Source organism: Stegostoma tigrinum, chromosome 5 (genome assembly GCF_030684315.1).
Source record: "Stegostoma tigrinum isolate sSteTig4 chromosome 5, sSteTig4.hap1, whole genome shotgun sequence".
In the NCBI taxonomy this organism is placed as follows: domain Eukaryota; kingdom Metazoa; phylum Chordata; class Chondrichthyes; order Orectolobiformes; family Stegostomatidae; genus Stegostoma; species Stegostoma tigrinum.
Genome location: NC_081358.1, coordinates 95,392,704 through 95,411,714, shown reverse-complemented (window position 1 = coordinate 95,411,714; position 19,011 = coordinate 95,392,704). Strand labels below are relative to the sequence as shown.

The 19,011-nt window shown below is 45.6% G+C and overlaps 1 protein-coding gene across 5 annotated transcripts in view; it reads left to right on the top strand.

Moving 5' to 3' along the window:
- The window catches only part of setd2 (SET domain containing 2, histone lysine methyltransferase), a 118,122-nt gene extending 109,801 nt beyond the window's left edge, over positions 1-8,321 (top strand). For 3 of the 5 annotated variants that reach the window (XM_048528579.2, XM_048528575.2, XM_048528573.2), the window contains 3 exons: positions 1,209-1,322; positions 5,272-5,373; positions 6,196-8,321. In XM_048528579.2, coding sequence (XP_048384536.2) covers positions 1,209-1,322; positions 5,272-5,373; positions 6,196-6,357 — 378 coding nt within the window. In that variant the 3' untranslated portion in view covers positions 6,358-8,321. The remainder of the gene's footprint in view (positions 1-1,208; positions 1,323-5,271; positions 5,374-6,195) is intronic. The other 2 variants (XM_048528578.2, XM_048528574.2) reach the window with 1 other exon arrangement.
- Positions 8,322-19,011: the final 10,690 nt, after the last annotated feature.

Here is a 19,011-nt window from a genome sequence, read left to right as displayed (position 1 = left end):
TCTTGTGTCACCATGAAGTGATTTTGTTTATGATGTGTAAGGTTACCCCATCCCCTCTGCCATTTTCCTTATCCATCCTGTAAATCTTATAGTTGGGTACATTTTGTTTCTAGTCCAGACCGACGAGGAGCCATGTCTCAGTTACGGCTAATATCTCAGATTTGAATTTGTTCTTGCAGCTCATTCATTTATTCCATACAGTCTGTAAATTTGTGTATATATAGAACTCTTCCTTGGGCAATACACTGTAACCTGTCCATCAGTACTGATGCTTTATAAACCTGTTTGTTATTTCTCTCTTTTGGCTTGAGCAGTACACTTCTTTTCCATTACCTGCTATAACTAAAGTAGGTTTTAGTGAGTTTTGTACCAGGGTCCTGTTCTGTTTGAATGGAACTTACTACAATTATTCACCAGCACCACCACCCCAGCTTTTGATTTTCAATTCTCAACTAGGATGTGTGCATCTGTGGCTAAGCATTCGTTGCCTATCCCTATGAGTCAACCACATTGCACTGTGGATATGAACATCCAGGTCATTTTGTTAATTGTTCTGCATGAATTGGAAACATTTGAGCATTGAGTCCACTAAAAGTACAGGGAGTAGCTTTTTAGACTTCCCATCTGGCACAACAGGGCAATAATACCTTAAAAGGACCTTTGTGGGTTTTTTAAATAAGTGTTTAAGTTTTTTGCTGTTGCCCCTGTAGTGATGATTCAGCCTGCCTCACCCTTTTGTAATACTGTTGTGCTGCACCATCCTAAAGTTTCAATCAAATACTACCATCGCCCCCCCCCAACACATCCCATAGCGCGGTGGCACACAAGGTAGGGGCACGTAGCAACATTAAAAATTAATTACAATACACACGCGAGTAAAAAATAAATTGGTGATGCCAGTTGCCAAAAAAATTCACTGTGGACAAGAGGTAAGAAAAAGGGAATGTGGACCATGTGAAGGGTAAATAGAAATATTTTCACCAAAGAAGAACATCGGCAAAGAGTTGGCAAGGAAAGATTAGGACATTGGGACTAGTTAAGGTACAATTGAATGGGTTAATTGCAAACCAGCAGGTGAAGGGATGTGGTGAATATGATGTTATAACAGCTGGGTGAGTGACTTTTGCCATGTAATATTCCGTAGCTGGTAGGTGGGATCTGGAAGTTTAACTTTTAATTAATTGCCTTCCTCCATTTTGTCTCTGAAGTTACCAAAGTCCTTTATATCTCTCGTTCAGTCATCCAAGAAAAAGCCTAAAACAGCAGAGGCTGACACCTCAACCGAACTCGCCAAGAGAAGCAAAGAGATGTTCAGGAAGGAGGTAAATCTGCACCATAAAACCTTAGCTCTTCCCTTTGCCGTCTTCCTGTCCAGTGCCCCCACCCATGTTGTCTCACAATGTAATGTCCCAGGTAGAGAAAAGAAATTACCAGCGTTCTGTAAAATTGAGATGTATACATCGGGTTGATGGTCGAATCTTTTTCCCAGAGTTGAAATGCCGAAAATGAGGGGGCATGTATTTAAGGTGAGAGGGGAAAGTCCAAAGGAGATGTGAAGTGCAAGTTTTTTTTACACAGAGAGTGGTACAGTTCTGGAGTACACTGCCAGGGGTGGAGGCAGATACAATAGGAGCATATAAAGAGACTTCTCAAAAAGCACATGAATATGCAAGGAATGCAGGGATATGGACCAAAGGCAGCCAGAAGGGATTAGTTGCAGTTGGTGTCATGTTCGGTACAACATCATAGGCCAAAGGGCCCATTCCTGTGCTGTACTGTTCTATGTTCTGGCCAGAAGTCAACATCGAGAGCACTGTTGTGTCCTTTTATGCCAGCCCTCTCCTAGCAAGAAAATCAGTTAACCTGGCAGTTTAGCTCATTGCATGTTGGATCTTGCTGTGTGTAAAATGGCTTCAGAAATAATTAATTAGTTGCCTCTCATAGTATCATTTAAACACTTTTATGAATATATATATTTTGCACTGTTTCCAATCTTTGTATTCACACGGATGATCCCTGGAATGGTAGGTTTAATGTATGATGAACGGCTAAGGATCCTGGGATTGTACTCATTAGAGTTTAGAAGGTTGAGGGGAGATCTAATAGAAACTTACAAGATAATGTATGGTTTAGAAGGGGTGGACGCTAGGAAGTGGTTTCCGTTAAGCGGGGAGACTAGGACCCGTGGGCACAGCCTTAAAATTAGAGGGGGTAAATTTAAAACTGAAATGAGACGACATTTCTTCAGCCAGAGAGTGGTTGGCTTGTGGAATTCATTGCCATGGAGTGCAGTGGAGGCCGGGACCTTGGATGCCTTCAAGGCAGAGATCAACAAATTCTTGATCTCAGAAGGAATCAAGGGCTACGGGGAGAGTGCAGGGAAGTGGAGCTGAGGTGCCCATCAGCCACGATTTGAATGGCAGAGTGGACTTGATGGGCCGAATGGCCTTACTTCCACTCCTATGTCTTATGGTGTTTATTTAGAGACAGTAAGAACTGCCGATGCTGGAGTCAGGGATAACACAGTGTGGAGCTGGAGGAACACAGTAGGCCAGGCAGCATCAGAAGAACAGGAAAGCTGACATTTCTGGTTGGGTCCATTTCTGAAGAAGGGTCCCAACCCGAAACGTCAGCTTCCCGACTCCTCTGCTGCCTGGCCTGCTGTGTTCCTCCAGCTCCACATTCTGTTATCTTTGTATTTATTTATATTTGTTGTACAGCACACGTGTAAGACTTAGAAAGTTTGCAATTAGAAGGGAAGTCAGGAGCGGGAAGGTGGAAGACCAGTTGGCAATAAAGTTGTGAAACAAGTTCCCGAGGAAGCACATTTAGTTATCAGTATAACTATATTTAGTAGGATTTGGATACCTTTTCTCAAGGAAGGATGGTCTGGGGGGATAGTGAGATGATTGAGAGGAGGTGGGTCCCTGAAAAACCTTTTTTTTTGCCCTCCACAGCATCTAGAAACAAACTCAGCTCTGGCTTTTAAAAGGTAATCCATTGTCTGAATTGAAAATAGGTAATTCATTCAACTTTGTTCCTCTCAGGAGCATAAGCTCTGAATTTGGGTATGCTTATGTCATTTGTGATAGCCCTACTTCTTGTGTTCAGTGTGTCCCCCTCCCGCTGGCCTAATGATAGATGTGAAATTTTCCCAAGGGGGAGAGCTGTCATCTCTCTCAAATCCACGTCCCATCAACATAACTCCTGTTTCTCAGGGACAGGCACTCCCTCCAAAGCATGAACACTCGCCTCTAATAAATGTAGGGTTCACCCTGTCTCTCATGGGCATCCCTTAAGTCCCCAAGACAGTATTGTTGAATCATTGCCTTAAATCACTGCAGTCCATGTGGTGAATGTGCTATCACAGTGTTGAGTATTAATTCCAGCAGCGCTGAAATTGCAGTGAAACATGCTTAAGCCAGGATAATGTGTAACTTGACAGCAGTGATATTCCTATGCACTCGCATTCCTCTATCCCCCTTTTCTGAGTTGGAAGCAATGTTGTCGAAGATCTTTGACTTTCTGCAGTTCTTCTGTCAGTTGTAATAACGTTGTGCTACTGCTGGAGGGAATGAATATTTAAGCTCGTTGGTGAAGATTGAACACGTAGCAAGTCCCAGCCTGATTGCAACTTATCTCACCACCAAACAGTTCTTTTATTTCTTTGCCAGGGGCTGGAGTGTCATCAGCTGGCTAAATGTGGACAGGAGTGTGGGCCTGGCTGCAATGCTTAAGCCCAAGATCAATTCACTGCTGGTACTCACTGGCCTATGCCAGATAATGTTGGTCCATGAAGCTGTGGTGGGAATAATTACCTTGGAACCAACTGGAAACAGCACTATTGGAACACGACATGTAGCAACTTACCCCTGGATGTTTGAGCACCAAGATTACAATTGGCTTTCCACCAAGAGCCAAGGCCTTCAGTTTTGGCAGGAGAGGCATGAATCATAGAGTCATACAGAATGGAAACAAATCCCTCGGTCCAACCAGTCAATGCCAACCATAATCTCAAACTAAACCAGTCTCACCTGCCTGTGCTTGGTCTATATCCCTCCAAACCATTCTTGTTCATGGACTTACCCAAATGTCTTTTTTAAATGTAGTAACTAACTGCATCCACCATTTTCTCTGGCAGTTCATTTCTTACATGAACCACTTTGTGTAAACAAAAAGAGTTGCCCCTTATGTCCTTTTTACCTATTTCTCCTCTCACCTTAAAAATGTGCCCCCTAGTCTTGAAATTCCCCACCCTTGGGAAAAGACGTCTGCCATTCACCTTATACCTCTCATGATTTTATAAATCTCTATCAGATCTATGAAATGTTAACCTCCTGTGTTCCAGTGGGAAAAGTCCCAGTCTATCCAGCCTCTCCTTATAGTTTGAGTCCTCCATTCCCAGCAACATCCTGGTAAATGTCTTCTGAAGGCCACGCAAGACCAGTTTAAAAAGTACAGGGGAAATGTGCCATGTGCCAGCACATCATAAAGTGGCCTTTGTTTAGAAGGGACCCCTTCTTCTCAACTTAAAGTGAGGGTGAATGTGACTTTTAATTCACACTCAAACAATAAACACAAGTGAGCCGTTGCCTGTAAGTAGCCTTTTTTTGCCAGGCTTTAACTTCAACTGAGGTCACCCCAAGCAGGCCAGCAAAGCAATACAGGCTTGCGCAGTTGTAGATTGAGGACGAGGACCTGACATTAGGGATGCTGTTTTATCCTTCAGGATGTTGTTATTCCTGAATTTTATTTCAGATTCTGGAATCCTCCATTTCATTAAAAAATTCAACCTCCCAGCAACCTTGTGTAGCACTTCAAGAGACCCAATCCAAATACTTGATTAATAAACAAGAATGACACCTCACTGCAGAGCTGAGGAAGGGCTGCATACTTAACGAGATTGCTTGCTTTGCAGATCAGACCCAGCAGAGTTCCCATTTGCTCTCTGGGTTAGATATTTTTAAAAAATTTCAAGCTGTGATTTGAGGGAGAGCAGGCATGTTCTCATTAATATCCTGACCAATATTTGCCCGTTATGCAACACTCTTAAAGCAAAGTAATTCTTGAGAGGTTTAACATTCAAAATGCAGTGTAAAGTGCTGAGATGCTATATAAATGTAACTTTACTGTAGAATGAACAGTACTTAAAGTGCTATTAACCTAGTGACCATCAAGGTTGGGGGAAGAGAAACACAAAGTGGAATTTGTCAGTGGGCGAGGGAGGACAGTCTACCCCTGTCCAAAGTTTGATTTCTGTCCTTTTTGCAGATTTCCCAATTCATTGTTCTGTGCCTCAATCCTTACCGGAAACCTGACTGTAAATTAGGACGAATCGTAGCAACAGAGGACTTCAAGCATTTAGCTCGGAAGGTAGGGGTATTGAAAACATCGTTTGGCCAAGGTGTGGGATATCTTTTCTGGGGCTGCATTGGGAAAATGAAATGTCTTGACAAGGACCATTTGACAGCCCTATGCCCCTCTGACGCTCCATGGTACGTCCAGGATACACAGATACAAACAGCAGTCCGAGCATTGACAGCTGACCTCCTCCCCAGAGATGAGGCCTGCTCCAGCTCCACCCCATCCACCTTTGGACTTGTGGAGAGTGCATCCTGCCCTGGTTGAAAGTAGTTGTGAGCGTAATGTCAAGCTCTACAGCAATGACCCACAGCATGACTGTTTTTCTGTGTTTCGCTTTTTAGACTCTCATTATCACTTTTATTATCACTTTTGCATGAAGCAGTTAACATAATGAATCTGAAGATAAATTTAAAGCCCCAATGAGAGTGACCATCTGTTGTCAGAACTGCGTAGAAGATACATAGTAATTACTTCGTTATGTCTCCCCGTCCTGCTGCTCTCTGCGTCTCCCTCTCTCCTGCTTTCTCTTTTCCTGCCTCCATCCCACTACTGCCCATGCTTTCCCCTTCCCTCACTTGCTGATTTCCCACACAATCTGTCTTCCTCTCCTCCTCCTCCTTCCACTCTTTACCCACTCCTCTGTGCCCCCTGTGGTTACCATCCCTTCTTGCCAATCCCTCACTTACCCTTCTGTTCTCTTTCCTTCTCTCTCCTTGCGTGTCCTTCTCCCATCCTGTCTTTCTCATCCTGGCTCTTGTTGTTTTCTCCTATTCCCTCTCCCCTCCCTTCCACTTCTCCCCTTGCTCTTACTCGTCACTCTCTTTAACACAGTTGACGCATGGAGTCATGAACAAGGAGCTGAAGCAATGTAAAAATCCTGAGGACCTCGAGTGCAATGAAAACGTGAAGCATAAAACCAAGGAATACATCAAGAAGTACATGCAGAAATTTGGCGCCATTTACAAGCCTAAAGAAGAACCAGATGTGGATTGAATAATAAGCCCCTCTCTGTTCCTTCTCCCCAGACCTGCCCTGTCCTTAAGCAGAAACCCATTGTGAATCTATAACTAGCTTCTCAGTCTCCTCATAGCTATCTGTATTATACTGTTTTAATGCATATGTGAATATATTGAGAAGGCAAAGAAACCACTTTCTAGTTAATGACTAGTCCCTGTTCACTCTGATAATTTTGTTTTTAGAGGGAGGGAGTTTGCAGGGTCAGGGAGGGTTTCATCGTTCTCCCTCTTTTACTGTGTAAATACTAGATATTGGTTAGATATCAACTCATTCTGACTGTATATCACCGACAGTCAACGGAAAACTGTCGTACTTTAAAAGAAGCATTTTACTGTATTAAATTTTTACGGACTTTTTTATGTAAAGAAAATGTTTAAAAAACTTTTTTGCTTTCAATTTAATGTCAGCGAAAAGAGAAATTGTGATGATGAGTGTTTTTGGGGAAGAAGTTTTAAGACTTTTTTGTTTTTTTTTAAAACTTGTGCAAAATGATCTGTGACTAGTACTGACTTAAAGGTTCCTTTTGTTTTGTTTGGATAGTGGGCGATGGTGTTTATTCAATGACCTGAGCAAAGGTTATACAAAATGAATTTTAATTCTGATCAACCTTTCTGTCCCCCCACCCCAAACTCCCTCCCAGAAAAATGCAGCGAGTAACCAGGCCAAACAAGGCTAGGAGGAAGGTTCTCAGTTCAGCTCCCTCACCCCATCAGATATGTTGCGTTAGCTGATCTCAGCCGCTCTGGGAGGCTTGGGGAAGCCTATTAGTGTTAAAAGGCTCTTATATTTGAGCAGTGAACATGTGAATCCTCTGTCTTTACCCCCTCGTTTGCACACATACACACCTCAGTCACACACACACCCCCACTTTTCTCCCACCACCCACCAGAGGGTGGGATTGAGAACAGGGGTTTTGCTCTGCTGTGATGCCCCCTGCAGTCAAATAGGCTTTGGCTACTAACGTAATCTGGATGCCATGTGCTGAATTGTGTCTCAGGGTGCAGCATTCATATAATTCCTAACCCTTTTTGTTCTGTTGAGAGATTAGGGTCTACATTAACTTAATATTTTTTACAAGGTGCAGTGGAAACTGGAAGGAGCAATTTTTGTGAGAATGTGCAGCTATATTTCTTTTGGTTTTGCTTCCAATCCTGAGCAAGGTTACAAACACCATTGGCAAAACTAGAGTTAGCAAGTCACTTACAAATCTCTCTTTCACCCCTTTCCCCACCCCGAACTGTCTTTTCCCCAGCCGATAATTGCCATCATGACCTTGGCAAACTTCAGACCAAACTGTCAGCTCTGGTGATCGGGGCCAGAATGGATCGGGCACTCATTTTGCTGCTTGTCCGTGGAAGTTGTTGGGTGTCGAGGGAGGGTTTAGAACAGGTGGCTGCCGAATGACCACCACCCAATTCCTGAGTCTTCCCTTCTCTGGCTGCAACTAAAAATTCTGTCCAAGCATCCTGTTTAGGCTTGAGTATTTTGATACGTAAGCCAATCTGATATTTAAAAGAATGTTTTTGATGGTGGAATTTTTTTAATTATTAATTAAATTAAAGCATATTATACGGCAGGGGGAGCAGGAAATATGATGTATTAAATATTTAGTGTCTGGTAGTGTAACCTTTGATGAAATCTCCAGTTTGACAAGTGATTCAATTCTGTACTATAAACTAAGAATTTTTTTTTACAAAGCACAGTTCCCCAAGTTTTTTTCTGAAACAATTAAACCGTTATGGAAACCAGCCTTGCATTGACACAATCTAAGGACTGAGGTCAGCGCTTGAATGTTCTCTCCTCTCTCGCTTTTTCTTTCTTTCTCTTTTTCTCTCTCTCTCTCTCTCTCTTCCCCCCTCTCTCTCTCTTCCCCCCTCTCTCTCTCTTCCCCCCTCTCTCTCTCTTCCCCCCTCTCTCTCTCTTCCCCCCTCTCTCTCTCTCTCTCTCCCCATCTCTCTCTCTCCCCCCCATCTCTCTCTCCCCCCCCATCTCTCTCTCCCCCCCCATCTCTCTCTCCCCCCCCATCTCTCTCTCTCCCCCCCCATCTCTCTCTCTCTCCCCCCATCTCTCTCTCTCTCCCCCCATCTCTCTCTCTCTCCCCCCATCTCTCTCTCTCTCCCCCCCCATCTCTCTCTCTCTCCCCCCCATCTCTCTCTCTCTCCCCCCCATCTCTCTCTCTCCCCCCCCATCTCTCTCTCCCCCCCCCCAATCTCTCTCTCTCCCCCCCCCCAATCTCTCTCTCCCCCCCCCCAATCTCTCTCTCCCCCCCCCCCAATCTCTCTCTCTCCCCCCCCCCCAATCTCTCTCTCTCCCCCCCCCCAATCTCTCTCCCCCCCCAATCTCTCTCCCCCCCCCAATCTCTCTCCCCCCCCCAATCTCTCTCTCCCCCCCCCAATCTCTCTCCCCCCCCCCAATCTCTCTCTCCCCCCCCCCAATCTCTCTCTCCCCCCCCCCAATCTCTCTCTCCCCCCCCCAATCTCTCTCTCCCCCCCCCCCCAATCTCTCTCTCCCCCCCCCCCAATCTCTCTCTCCCCCCCCCCCCAATCTCTCTCTCCCCCCCCCCCAATCTCTCTCTCCCCCCCCCCCCAATCTCTCTCTCCCCCCCCCCCCAATCTCTCTCTCCCCCCCCCCCAATCTCTCTCTCCCCCCCCCCCAATCTCTCTCTCCCCCCCCCCCCAATCTCTCTCTCTCTCTCTCTCTTTCTCTCTCTCTCTCTGGGGAAATAAGTTTCAGTGAGTGCTCTCTGGTAAGCGGCTTGTGCATTTGTAACTTTACAACTTGCAGAGATTTCACTTGGTGCTAGGAGCTGGATATTTGCAGGGATGAATGTTGTGTATTTTTAAAAGTAAACAAAAAAATTGTTTGAAATCTGCCTGGAGTCTTCCTTTTGAAAAAGAACTTCACCCCTGTTGTTCTTTTGCTAACCATTTAAGGTTAGCGGCAGGCTCCAATGTTAGGCAGTGACCTTTTGGAGAGATGGAGAGGACAAGGCACAATGAAGTGAAGAGTGAGAGAGAGAAATAGGCTTGACTACAGAAGAAACAATAAAGTACAGAGTTCTGTTAATGTATAGCTTGAATACTTTAAAAGGCAATATTAAATAATACTCATACACTGATCTGTACAAAGGGGTTGCTAGTTCCATTAAACTTTATGCTAAAACACTGACCTTGTGCAAGAGTGTAAAAGGAAAGTGCGTGTGCATTTCTCATGACTGGATCACTCTCTGCAACCTCATGTTTTTTATGTTTACATAGCGCCTGTTTTCTCATTGCTATATCAGCTTTATATTTTACCTATCTGCTTTTTCCACGACTGTACAGTGTCCCATTTATATTTGTCAGTTGTCTCTTGCATTTTCACTGCATAGTCCTCTCTGTCTCTGTGTGTGTGTCTTTCTTTGTGTACTCACTAGCCCCCCACCCCCTGTTGTTGTCTGTTCTACACTCTTGCTTCCTCTGGGCACATACTCTTTGCTGTTTTCCTTCCCTACTGTCCCTGTATACCCTCACTGTTACCCACCATGCATTTACATGTCCTTTTCTCACTGATTCACCCTGTAATCACATTTTCTCTTTCTCTTTCATGTTCTTTATCCACTTGGAATGATTTCATTCTGTCCCTCCTGTGGGACACTGTTGTGTCTCCAGAGTTGCATTTTCTTCCTTTAGCTTCTCCAATGTTTTCTCCATTCTTTTTTTTTGTTTTCTAAACTGTAACTCTAACACACCTTTCTACATGGCTGCATTTTTCCAGTCCTGTTTAACATCCTTATAAATCTCATCTGTGTCCTCCCTCTCTGGTACAACTATATCCTTTATGTAATGAGGTGACCAGAACTGCACAAGTAGTCAAGTAGTAGCTTAACTAATGATTTATTCTGTTCCAGCTTAACTTCCTTGCTCAGCTAATATAGACACCGATTCTCTATGCTGCCTTCTACACATTATTGACCTGTCCCTGTTACCCTGAGAAACCCAAACTAGGAATGTGAGTAGGTCATTTGAGCTGTTTGAACCTGTCTGCCATTCGATAGAACAGCGAAATTTCTTCTGTCTCAATGCAATATTCCTGCTTTCTCCCAATACCTTTTGGCTTTAGAAATCTAGAAATATATCTATACCAAATATTTCAATAATTTGGCTCCACAGACTTTGTAGTAGAGAATTCACAGTTTCCTACCCATTTTCCTCATCTCAGTCCTAAATGGTCTACCCTACAGCCCTGAGATTGTGTTCCCTGGGTTCCAGACTCCCCAACCAGGGTAAACATGCTCCCTGCAAGTAGGCTGTCCAGCCCTTTTATACATTTATGCGATTTTGGTCAGATCCCCTCTCACTTAAACTCTAGTGAATACAGGCCCCGTCAAATCAATTTGTCCTCATGCAACGGTTCTGCCATCCCCACTATCTACCTAGTAACCATTCTTTCAATGGCAGGTATATCCTTGCTTGGGTGGGGAGACCAAAATTGCACGTGCTCTTCCAAATGTGGACTTTCCAAGGCAACATACAATGAATAAGGCATCCATCCATCTGAATAAAAAAAAACTGGAAGAACTGCAAATCAGGAACAAAAACAAAGTTGCTGGAAAAGCTCAGCAGGTCCGGCAGTATGTGTGAAGGAAAAAACAGTTGACATTTCAGGTCTGGGGACCCTTCCTCAGAACTGACAGTGGCAAGAAAGTAAGATAACCAGGTTTGGAGCTGGATGAACACAGCAGCCCAAGCAACATCTCAGAAGTACAAAAGCTGATGTTTCAGGTCTAGGCCTGAAACGTCAGCTTTCCTGCTCCCAAGATGCTGCTTGGGTTGCTGTGTTCATCCAGCTTCATACTTTGTTATCTCGGATTCTCCAGCATCTGCAGTTCATACCATTTCTGTGGCTGAGGAAAATGTTAGGTTATATGCAAAAAATAGGGAGGGGAGGGTAGGGAGTAAACAATAGGATAGAGCCCAAAGAGAGAGAAAGCCAGTTGGTCAAACAAAAAAAGTTGATAACTATCAGGCTTGATGCTATCGTTTTGCTATCCTATCGTTTTCTCCCTACCCCACCCACCTCCCTATTTTCCACATATAAACTTGCGTTTTCCCACCCACTATCAGTTCTGAGGAAGGGTCAGTGGGCCCAAAGCATAACTGTTCGCTCCGTCACAGATGCAGCCAGAGCTGCTGTGCTTTTCCAGCAACTTTGTTTTTGTATCGTTCTATGTATGTCTTTGTACACTTGGGAGCACTCGCGCGCTCTCTCTATATTTCTGTGTCTGTCTGTCTCTGTCTCTCTATACACACACACTGGGAGCGCTTGCTCGCTCAGTCTCCGTTTCCCAGGACCACTTTCTCTCTTCCTGTGTCTCTACCCGGTGCACTCGTTCCCTGTCCCGACTCCGGAATGCTTACTCTCCATACACCCCGGAGCGTGCGCTCTCTGTCTCCCACCACCCCCGGAGCACGCTCTCTCTCTTTCCCTGCGCCCGGGTGCACGCTGTCTCTGTCTCCCTGCATCCCGGACCGGGCTCCCTCTGTCTCCCACCACGCCCGGAACGCGCGCTCTCTCTCTCTGTCTCCCACCATCCCCGGAGCACGCTCTCTCTCTGTCTCCCTGCACCCCGGAGCCCGCTCTCTCTATCTGTCTCCCACCACGCCCGGAGCGTGTGCCCTCTGACTCCCTGCACCCCGGAGCCCGCTCTCTATCTGTCTCCCACCACGCCCGGAACGCGCGCTCTCTCTATCTGTCTCCCACCACGCCCGGAGCGTGTGCTCTCTGACTCCCTGCACCCCGGAGCGCGCGCTCTCTCTGTCTTCCTTCACCCCGGAGTGCACTCTCTCTATGTCTCCCACCACACCCGGAGCGCGCGGTCTCTCACTGTCTCCCTGCGCCCCGGAGCGCACTCTCTCTCTCCTTCCCTGCGCCCCGGAGCGCGCGCTCTCTCTCTGTCTCCCTGCGCCCCAGTGCATGCGCTCTCGGTCTCGCTGCACCCGGGAGCGTGCTCTCTCTCTGTCTCCCTGCGCCCCAGCGCGCGCTCTCTCACTGTCTCCCTGCGCCCTGGAGCGCACTGTCTCTCTCTCTCTCTCTCCCTGCGCCCCGGTGCGCGCGCTGACTGTCTTGCTGCACCTGGGAGCGCGCTGTCTCTCTGTCTCCCACCACCCCCAGAGCATGCGCTCTTTCTCTGTCTCCCTGCGCCCCGGAGCGCGCGCTCTCTGTCTCGCTGCGCCCTGGAGCGCACACGCTCTCTCTCTGCCTCCCTGGTGCAATCTTTTTCTCTATCTCTGTCTAGTTCTACCTTGGGTCACACTCTTTCTCTGTCTCAACCCCAGATTACACGTTCTCTCTCTCTCTCTCTCTTTTCCTGAGCAGGCACACTATCTCACCTTGGAGCACCCTCTCTGTCTATCTCTGTCTCCACCCCAAATGCACTCTCTGCCTCTAACCAGGTGTGTTCTCTCGCTCACTCTCACTCACTCTCTCTCTACACATCCCCCTGCTCCCCCAAGTTATTGAGCTCTCTCCGGGAAGCGTTCATTCTCTCTCTGCCCCAACCCCAGAGCGTGTGCACTCTTTCTATCTCTGTCTCTACCGGAGAAAGACACACTCTGTCCCTCCCCAGATCACTCATTCTCTCTATCACTGTCTCGCTGTCTCTTCCCCAGAGCGCATGCTGTCTCTCCTTCTCTCTCGCTGTGTCTCGCCCTTGCGCCGTGTGTCCCTCCCTCGCCCTCGCACCGTGTGTCCCTCCCTCACCCTCGCGCCGTGTGTCCCTCCCTCGCCCTTGCGCCGTGTGTCCGTCCCTCGCACCGTGTGTTCCTCCCTCGCCCTCGGGCCATGTGCCCCTCCCTCGCCCTCGCGCCGTGTGCCCCTCCCTCGCCCTCGCGCCGTGTGCTCCTCCCTCGCCCTCGCACCGTGTGCTCCTCCCTCGCCCTCGCGCCGTGTGCTCCTCCCTCGCCCTCGTGCCGTGTGCCCCTCCCTCGCCCTCGCACCGTGTGCCCCTCCCTCGCTACGTGTGCCCCTCCCTCGCCCTTGCGCCGTGTGCCCCTCCCTCGCCCTCGCGCCGTGTGCCCCTCCCTCGCCCTCGCGCCGTGTCTCCCTCCCTCGCCCTCGCGCCGTGTCGTGTTCTCGCTCACTCTCTCTTTTCTGTGCTGCGATATCTAACGTTTTCTCTGTAGCTGTTTTTGAAACTCTGAGGATTTCTTATCCTCAGCCGAGACTCCAAAAGAATTGAAAGTAAAGGATCTGAAAAAGAACAACCCATTGTCCATCATCTAGACTGGTGCTAGAAATCTGCTTCTCCATTCTCTATTTTTCCTCTCTCACTCACAGTAGCTGTGTCTTGTCTCTTTGCCTCTCTTCGGATTGCATGGCAATTTTAAGAATGGGATAGAGTTTAAGTTATAGATTAGCAATTAAACTCGTCAATGTTTTGCCATTTGGTTTAAAGCAGATAGTTACAATCAATGGTTTCTTGTTAATGGAGAGGGCAGGAAGCCTGTTGTGCAGGTTTTATTTTAACCAAAATTGGGTAAAATTGGGAAATTGAATGGTTTACTTAACTGATCACTTTTGTGACAACTCCAGGAATAGTGATACTTGGTTTCCAGCCCACCGCGCCAGTGATTCATGATAAAGTTTGGGGGTTCGTCTGCGATGTTGGAGCAAAGACAATGTAAGATTAGATGTGGAGTATGGAATAAAAGGATGGACACTAGATTTTGTGCTGAAAGAAAAGAGTTGTCAACATTGGCTGCTAAATTCTTCCAATAAGTGATGGAATGGTCCCTGATGAACTTAACAAAAGCCTTTTTGTACAAAAGCCAGGTTAATTGAATTGACAAACAAACTTAAACGTTCCAGTGAATTGTTGCTGGATCTGAAATGTTGACTGCTTTCTCTCCAGAGATGTTTATGGATCTGCTGTATTTCCCCAGCAATTCCTGTTTTGAAACTAGAGGTGGAAAAAGGGATGGAAAGCACAGTGGCAAAATTTGCTGATGACACAAAGATAGGAGGAAAGTAAGTTGTGAAGGGGATATGAAGAGCCTACAAAGGGATCTTGATGGGTTAACTGAGTGGGTAAAGATCTGCAAATAGGGTACAATGTGAGGAGATAGTAGGAACTGCTGATGCTGGAGAACCTGAAATAACAAGGTGTATAGCTGGATGAACACAGCAGGCCAAGCAGCATCAGAGGAGCAGGAAGGCTGATGTTTCGGGTCTGGACCCTTCTTCAGAAGTCATTTCTGATGCTGCTTGGCCTGCTGTGTCCATCCAGGCCAAGCAGCATCAGAGGAGCAGGAAGGCTGATGTTTCGGGTCTGGACCCTTCTTCAGAAGTCATTTCTGATGCTGCTTGGCCTGCTGTGTCCATCCAGCTCTACACCCTGTTTATCTACAATATGAGTAATTGTCCATTCTGACAGAATAAAAAAAGCCAAATGGTACGTAGTTGAAGAGCTCTGTGAGCCAGCGAGATCTGGGTGTCTAGTGCATGAATTATGAATCACAAAGATTCGTGTGCAGGAATAACAAGTAATCAACAAAGCCGGTAGAATGGTGAGATAGTACAGAACTTTACTGTAAAGAGATATTGTGAGAAGCTCATTGAATTCCAATGGCAAGACATGTAGAAATGTGGAAAACATGAACATTGTCTTTCATTTGGCTAACATGTAAGGATGTAGAATTGTACTGAAAAATATCTCGTGTGTCAGGTTGTAGGGAAACCTCGGTGTAATTAAACCCCCACTTTTCATACACATACCAGTTTTTGAAGAGCCATTCAGTTGAGTGTTAATAGAGCCCTGCTGTTTTTGGAGTCAAATATTATTAAAGATTTTTTGTTAATGTTTTGCCAGTGTCCCAATTCAGACCAATGTTGGTGAAAACAACAGACCAGGTTTTTGTACTGAACAAGAATTATTTATTATAAGTAATTAAACTATGGTTTGAAGTAATTACTGTGCTAAATGGGACAGACTCCAAAGAGTTTAGTAACTGGGCAATGATAAGGAGTCTGGGCCTTCAGCAGTAATAAAATTGTATTCAATGCAATCTGCAATCTCATGGCCTGGTATGGGGGCACAGTGCCAGAGACCAGTGTTTGATTGCAGCCTCGGGCGACTGTCAACATGGAGTCTGCACATTGTCCCCATGTCTCTGTGAGTTTCTGCCAATGCTCCAGTTTCCTCCCATAGTCAAAAGGTTTGCAGCTTAGGTGGGTTGACCGTGCTAAAAGTTGCCCCATAGGGGCCAGGGATGTGTAAGTTAAATGGGTTAACCATGGTTCCAGGTGTGCAGTAGATCGGGTGGGATGCTCTTCGGAGGGTCAATCTACATTCAGTGGGCTAAATGGCCTCTTTCTGCCCCAGCGGGGTTCAATGTTTCATACTCCCCACTCTGCCTTCACCATCAAGCCAAAGGATCAACACTGGTTCAATGAGGAGGGCAGTAGGGGGTGCCAGGAGCAAAACCGAAAATGAGGTGTTACCCTGTGAAACTACAAAATAGGATGCCTTGCATTTCAAACAGTGATAGACAGAACCAAATGCTCTCCCATCCAACAGATCAAATGTAAGCTCTGCAGACTTGCCACATCCAGTTGTGAATGGTAATGGAGAACCAAACAACTTACTGGAGGAGGAGGTGCCACAAATATCTCCCACATTTAATGAGGGGGAGCCCAGTACATCAGTGCAAAAGGTAAAGATGAAGCTTAATCACCTTCGGCTTTAAAAAAACTCTTCCAAATCTCCCCAACATCACAGGTTCCAGCCTTCAGCTAATTTAATTCACTAGTAATATTTGAAGGCACTGGGCAGTGCAAAGGTTATGGACCCTGACAGCATTCTCACAATAGTACTGAAGGCTTGTGCTCCAGAACGTGCTGCTCCCCTAACCAAGGGGTATCTTCTACTACAGTTACTATACTGGAATTTATGCGAGAATGTGGAAAATCACCCATGCATGTCCTGCGTACACAAAGGACAACAAATCCAACCTGGCCAATTACCACCCCATCAGACTACTTTTGATCATCAGTAGGTTATGGAAGGTGTCACCAACAGTGGCTACAAGTAGCACCTGCTCAGTGACACCCAGTTTGGGTTCCACCAGGGTCACTCAGCTACTGACCTCATTACAGCCTTGGGTCAAATTCCAGATGCAAAGTGAGAATGATGGACCTTGATATTAACAAAGCATTCATCTGAATGTGGCATCAAAGAACCCTGGCAAAACTGGTATCAATGGGTATCGGGGGCAAACTCCCTGATAGCTGTAGTCAGATCGGGCACATAGGAAGATGGTTGTGGTTATTGAAAGCCAGTTCTTTCAAGTCCAGTGAAAGCATGGAGACATAGAAGGAGAAGGCACAGAGAGAAAATAAGAAACAGGATCATGAGTAAGATATCCATCCGCAGCCTTCCATCTCCCCACAAGACTGTCCCACCATTCTACAAGATCATGACCACTCTGCCCCAGGCCTCAAGTCCTATTCTGTTCCAGCTCATGAGAACTCTTAACTCTTCAACATTGCAAAAATCTACCTATTGTCTCTTTAAATATTTTCTAAGATCTAGCCTCCGCAACTCTCTGGGATAGACAATTCCAGACATTTGGTACTCTCTGAGAGAAAAAAGCTCAGCTTTGAATGAGTGTTGCCATATTCTGTAGCTATGTTCCCAAGTTCATGATCTCCCCCCCATTGGTGGAATCATCTTCTCAACATTCACCCTGTCATGCCCCTTCATGAGTTGTACACCATACTCGCAGGTGTAGCCTCACTAATACCCTGAATAGTTGCAACAATTTTACATATTTGAAGACTCCAACCCCTAAGTAATAATGACCAAAATCCCATTTGCTGCCTTCATTACTTCCTGCACCTGTGTGCAACTTTTGTTTTTCATACACAAGAACTCCTGGATCCCTCTGCACGGCACCTTTTGTATTTGTCTTTGTCCATTTAAATAATAGTCTGTCTTTTGATATTTTCTACCAAAGTGCATGACTTCACACTTCTGTGCATTAAACTCCATCTGCCAAGTTTTGCCCTCTCACTCAACCTGCCTATAATCCCCTTGCAGATTCCTATTTCCTCATCAAGCTATACCTCTCCCCACTATTTTTACATCATCAACAGATTTAGATATTTAAACTCTATCCCCTCCTAAATCATTCGCTTAGATAGTAAATAATTGAGGCCCAAAACTGATCTTTGTTGCGCTCCACTAGTCTGTTCAAGCTGAAAAAGACGCTTGAATCCTGACTTTGGTTCTTTCTTCATACCTCTGTAATGGTCTTTGTTTAAATTGAGCACAGAGGCTTGAGACCTGAGTTGTTCTCCCTCAAAGTAAATTTGAACTTCTACAGTGTTGTGATCACTGCTCCCTAGATGGTCATTAACTACAAAACATTTTGTTGATCCTAGCTCAGTGCACATTACTGGATTCAAAACCGCTGATTTCTGGATACATTTTGCAAAATATTGCTGTAAGAAACAATCCCCTGATGCACTCTACAGGTTGGCTGGGGTAACATCGAAAAGCAATCTGATTTGTCCAGTAAATATGCAAATTAAAATCATCCATGATAGTTGTGATGCCCTTCTTACACATCTCCATTATTTATCGATTTATACTTTGTCCTACAGTGAGGGGCCTCATTGGTGACTAGAGACACCTCCCATCCTTTACTCTTACTCTTGTCACTTCCACCCAAATCGATTCTATATGACAATCTGTTGCACCTATAGGTGTTCACTACTGCATTGATATCTTTCTTTATTAACAACACAACTCCATGTCCTTTGCCTTTTTGCCTGGTCTTCTAGAAATCTTGAATATCCTTGAATATTGAGTGCCCAACCCTGGTCATCTTCAACCATTGGCTCTGTAACAGCTAAAGAGCCCTAAGCTTTCACTTTTTACCACTATTACTTATTCGGGTTCTAATTTCTGTTGTAATCTTTTTGCTTTATATTTCTACCCCTTGCAGCAACATTGATTATCGCTCACCTCTCTACCCTCCACCTCTGCTCTCATTTCTTTTTGAATTTCACAAACTTCCTTTCAATTGAACTGAATGGCTCCCCTCCCCTCCCCCTCCCACCCCACCCCACCACCCACCTCCACCAAACTAAAACCCTATCCACATCCTCAGGCGTACAATTCAGCAGGACACTCATCAATTAAGTAGTTTCCCAACAAATGTATTGATTTTTTTGTTTCCTTCTGAACTTGTTTTTCTGGGCTCAACTAAATAATTTTGTTTTATTAAGTCTCCTCCATTCACATTGTGTCTAACTAATGTACGCGATGTGTATCACTGCAGATTTTCTTATAATTGCTGAGCAAGCTTATCAGATGTTTCTGTAAATGTGAGAAAACAGCATCTATCTGCCTCAGCATTTCTGCATTTGCTGGTCAAATTGTATGACGTTCACTTGTGAACTGTCTACTTCTATCTCACTCCTACACCCTCTGCCATCCTTCACTAATGACCTGACATATTCTTCTTCTCTGCAATATCACTTCAACACGTCCACGTGGCAAAATTGATGTTTCTTTCTATGCTCAGGGGTATCTAGCAGATAAGTCACTTTACTAACTCTCCTGACTACTTGATAGAGATCATTGAA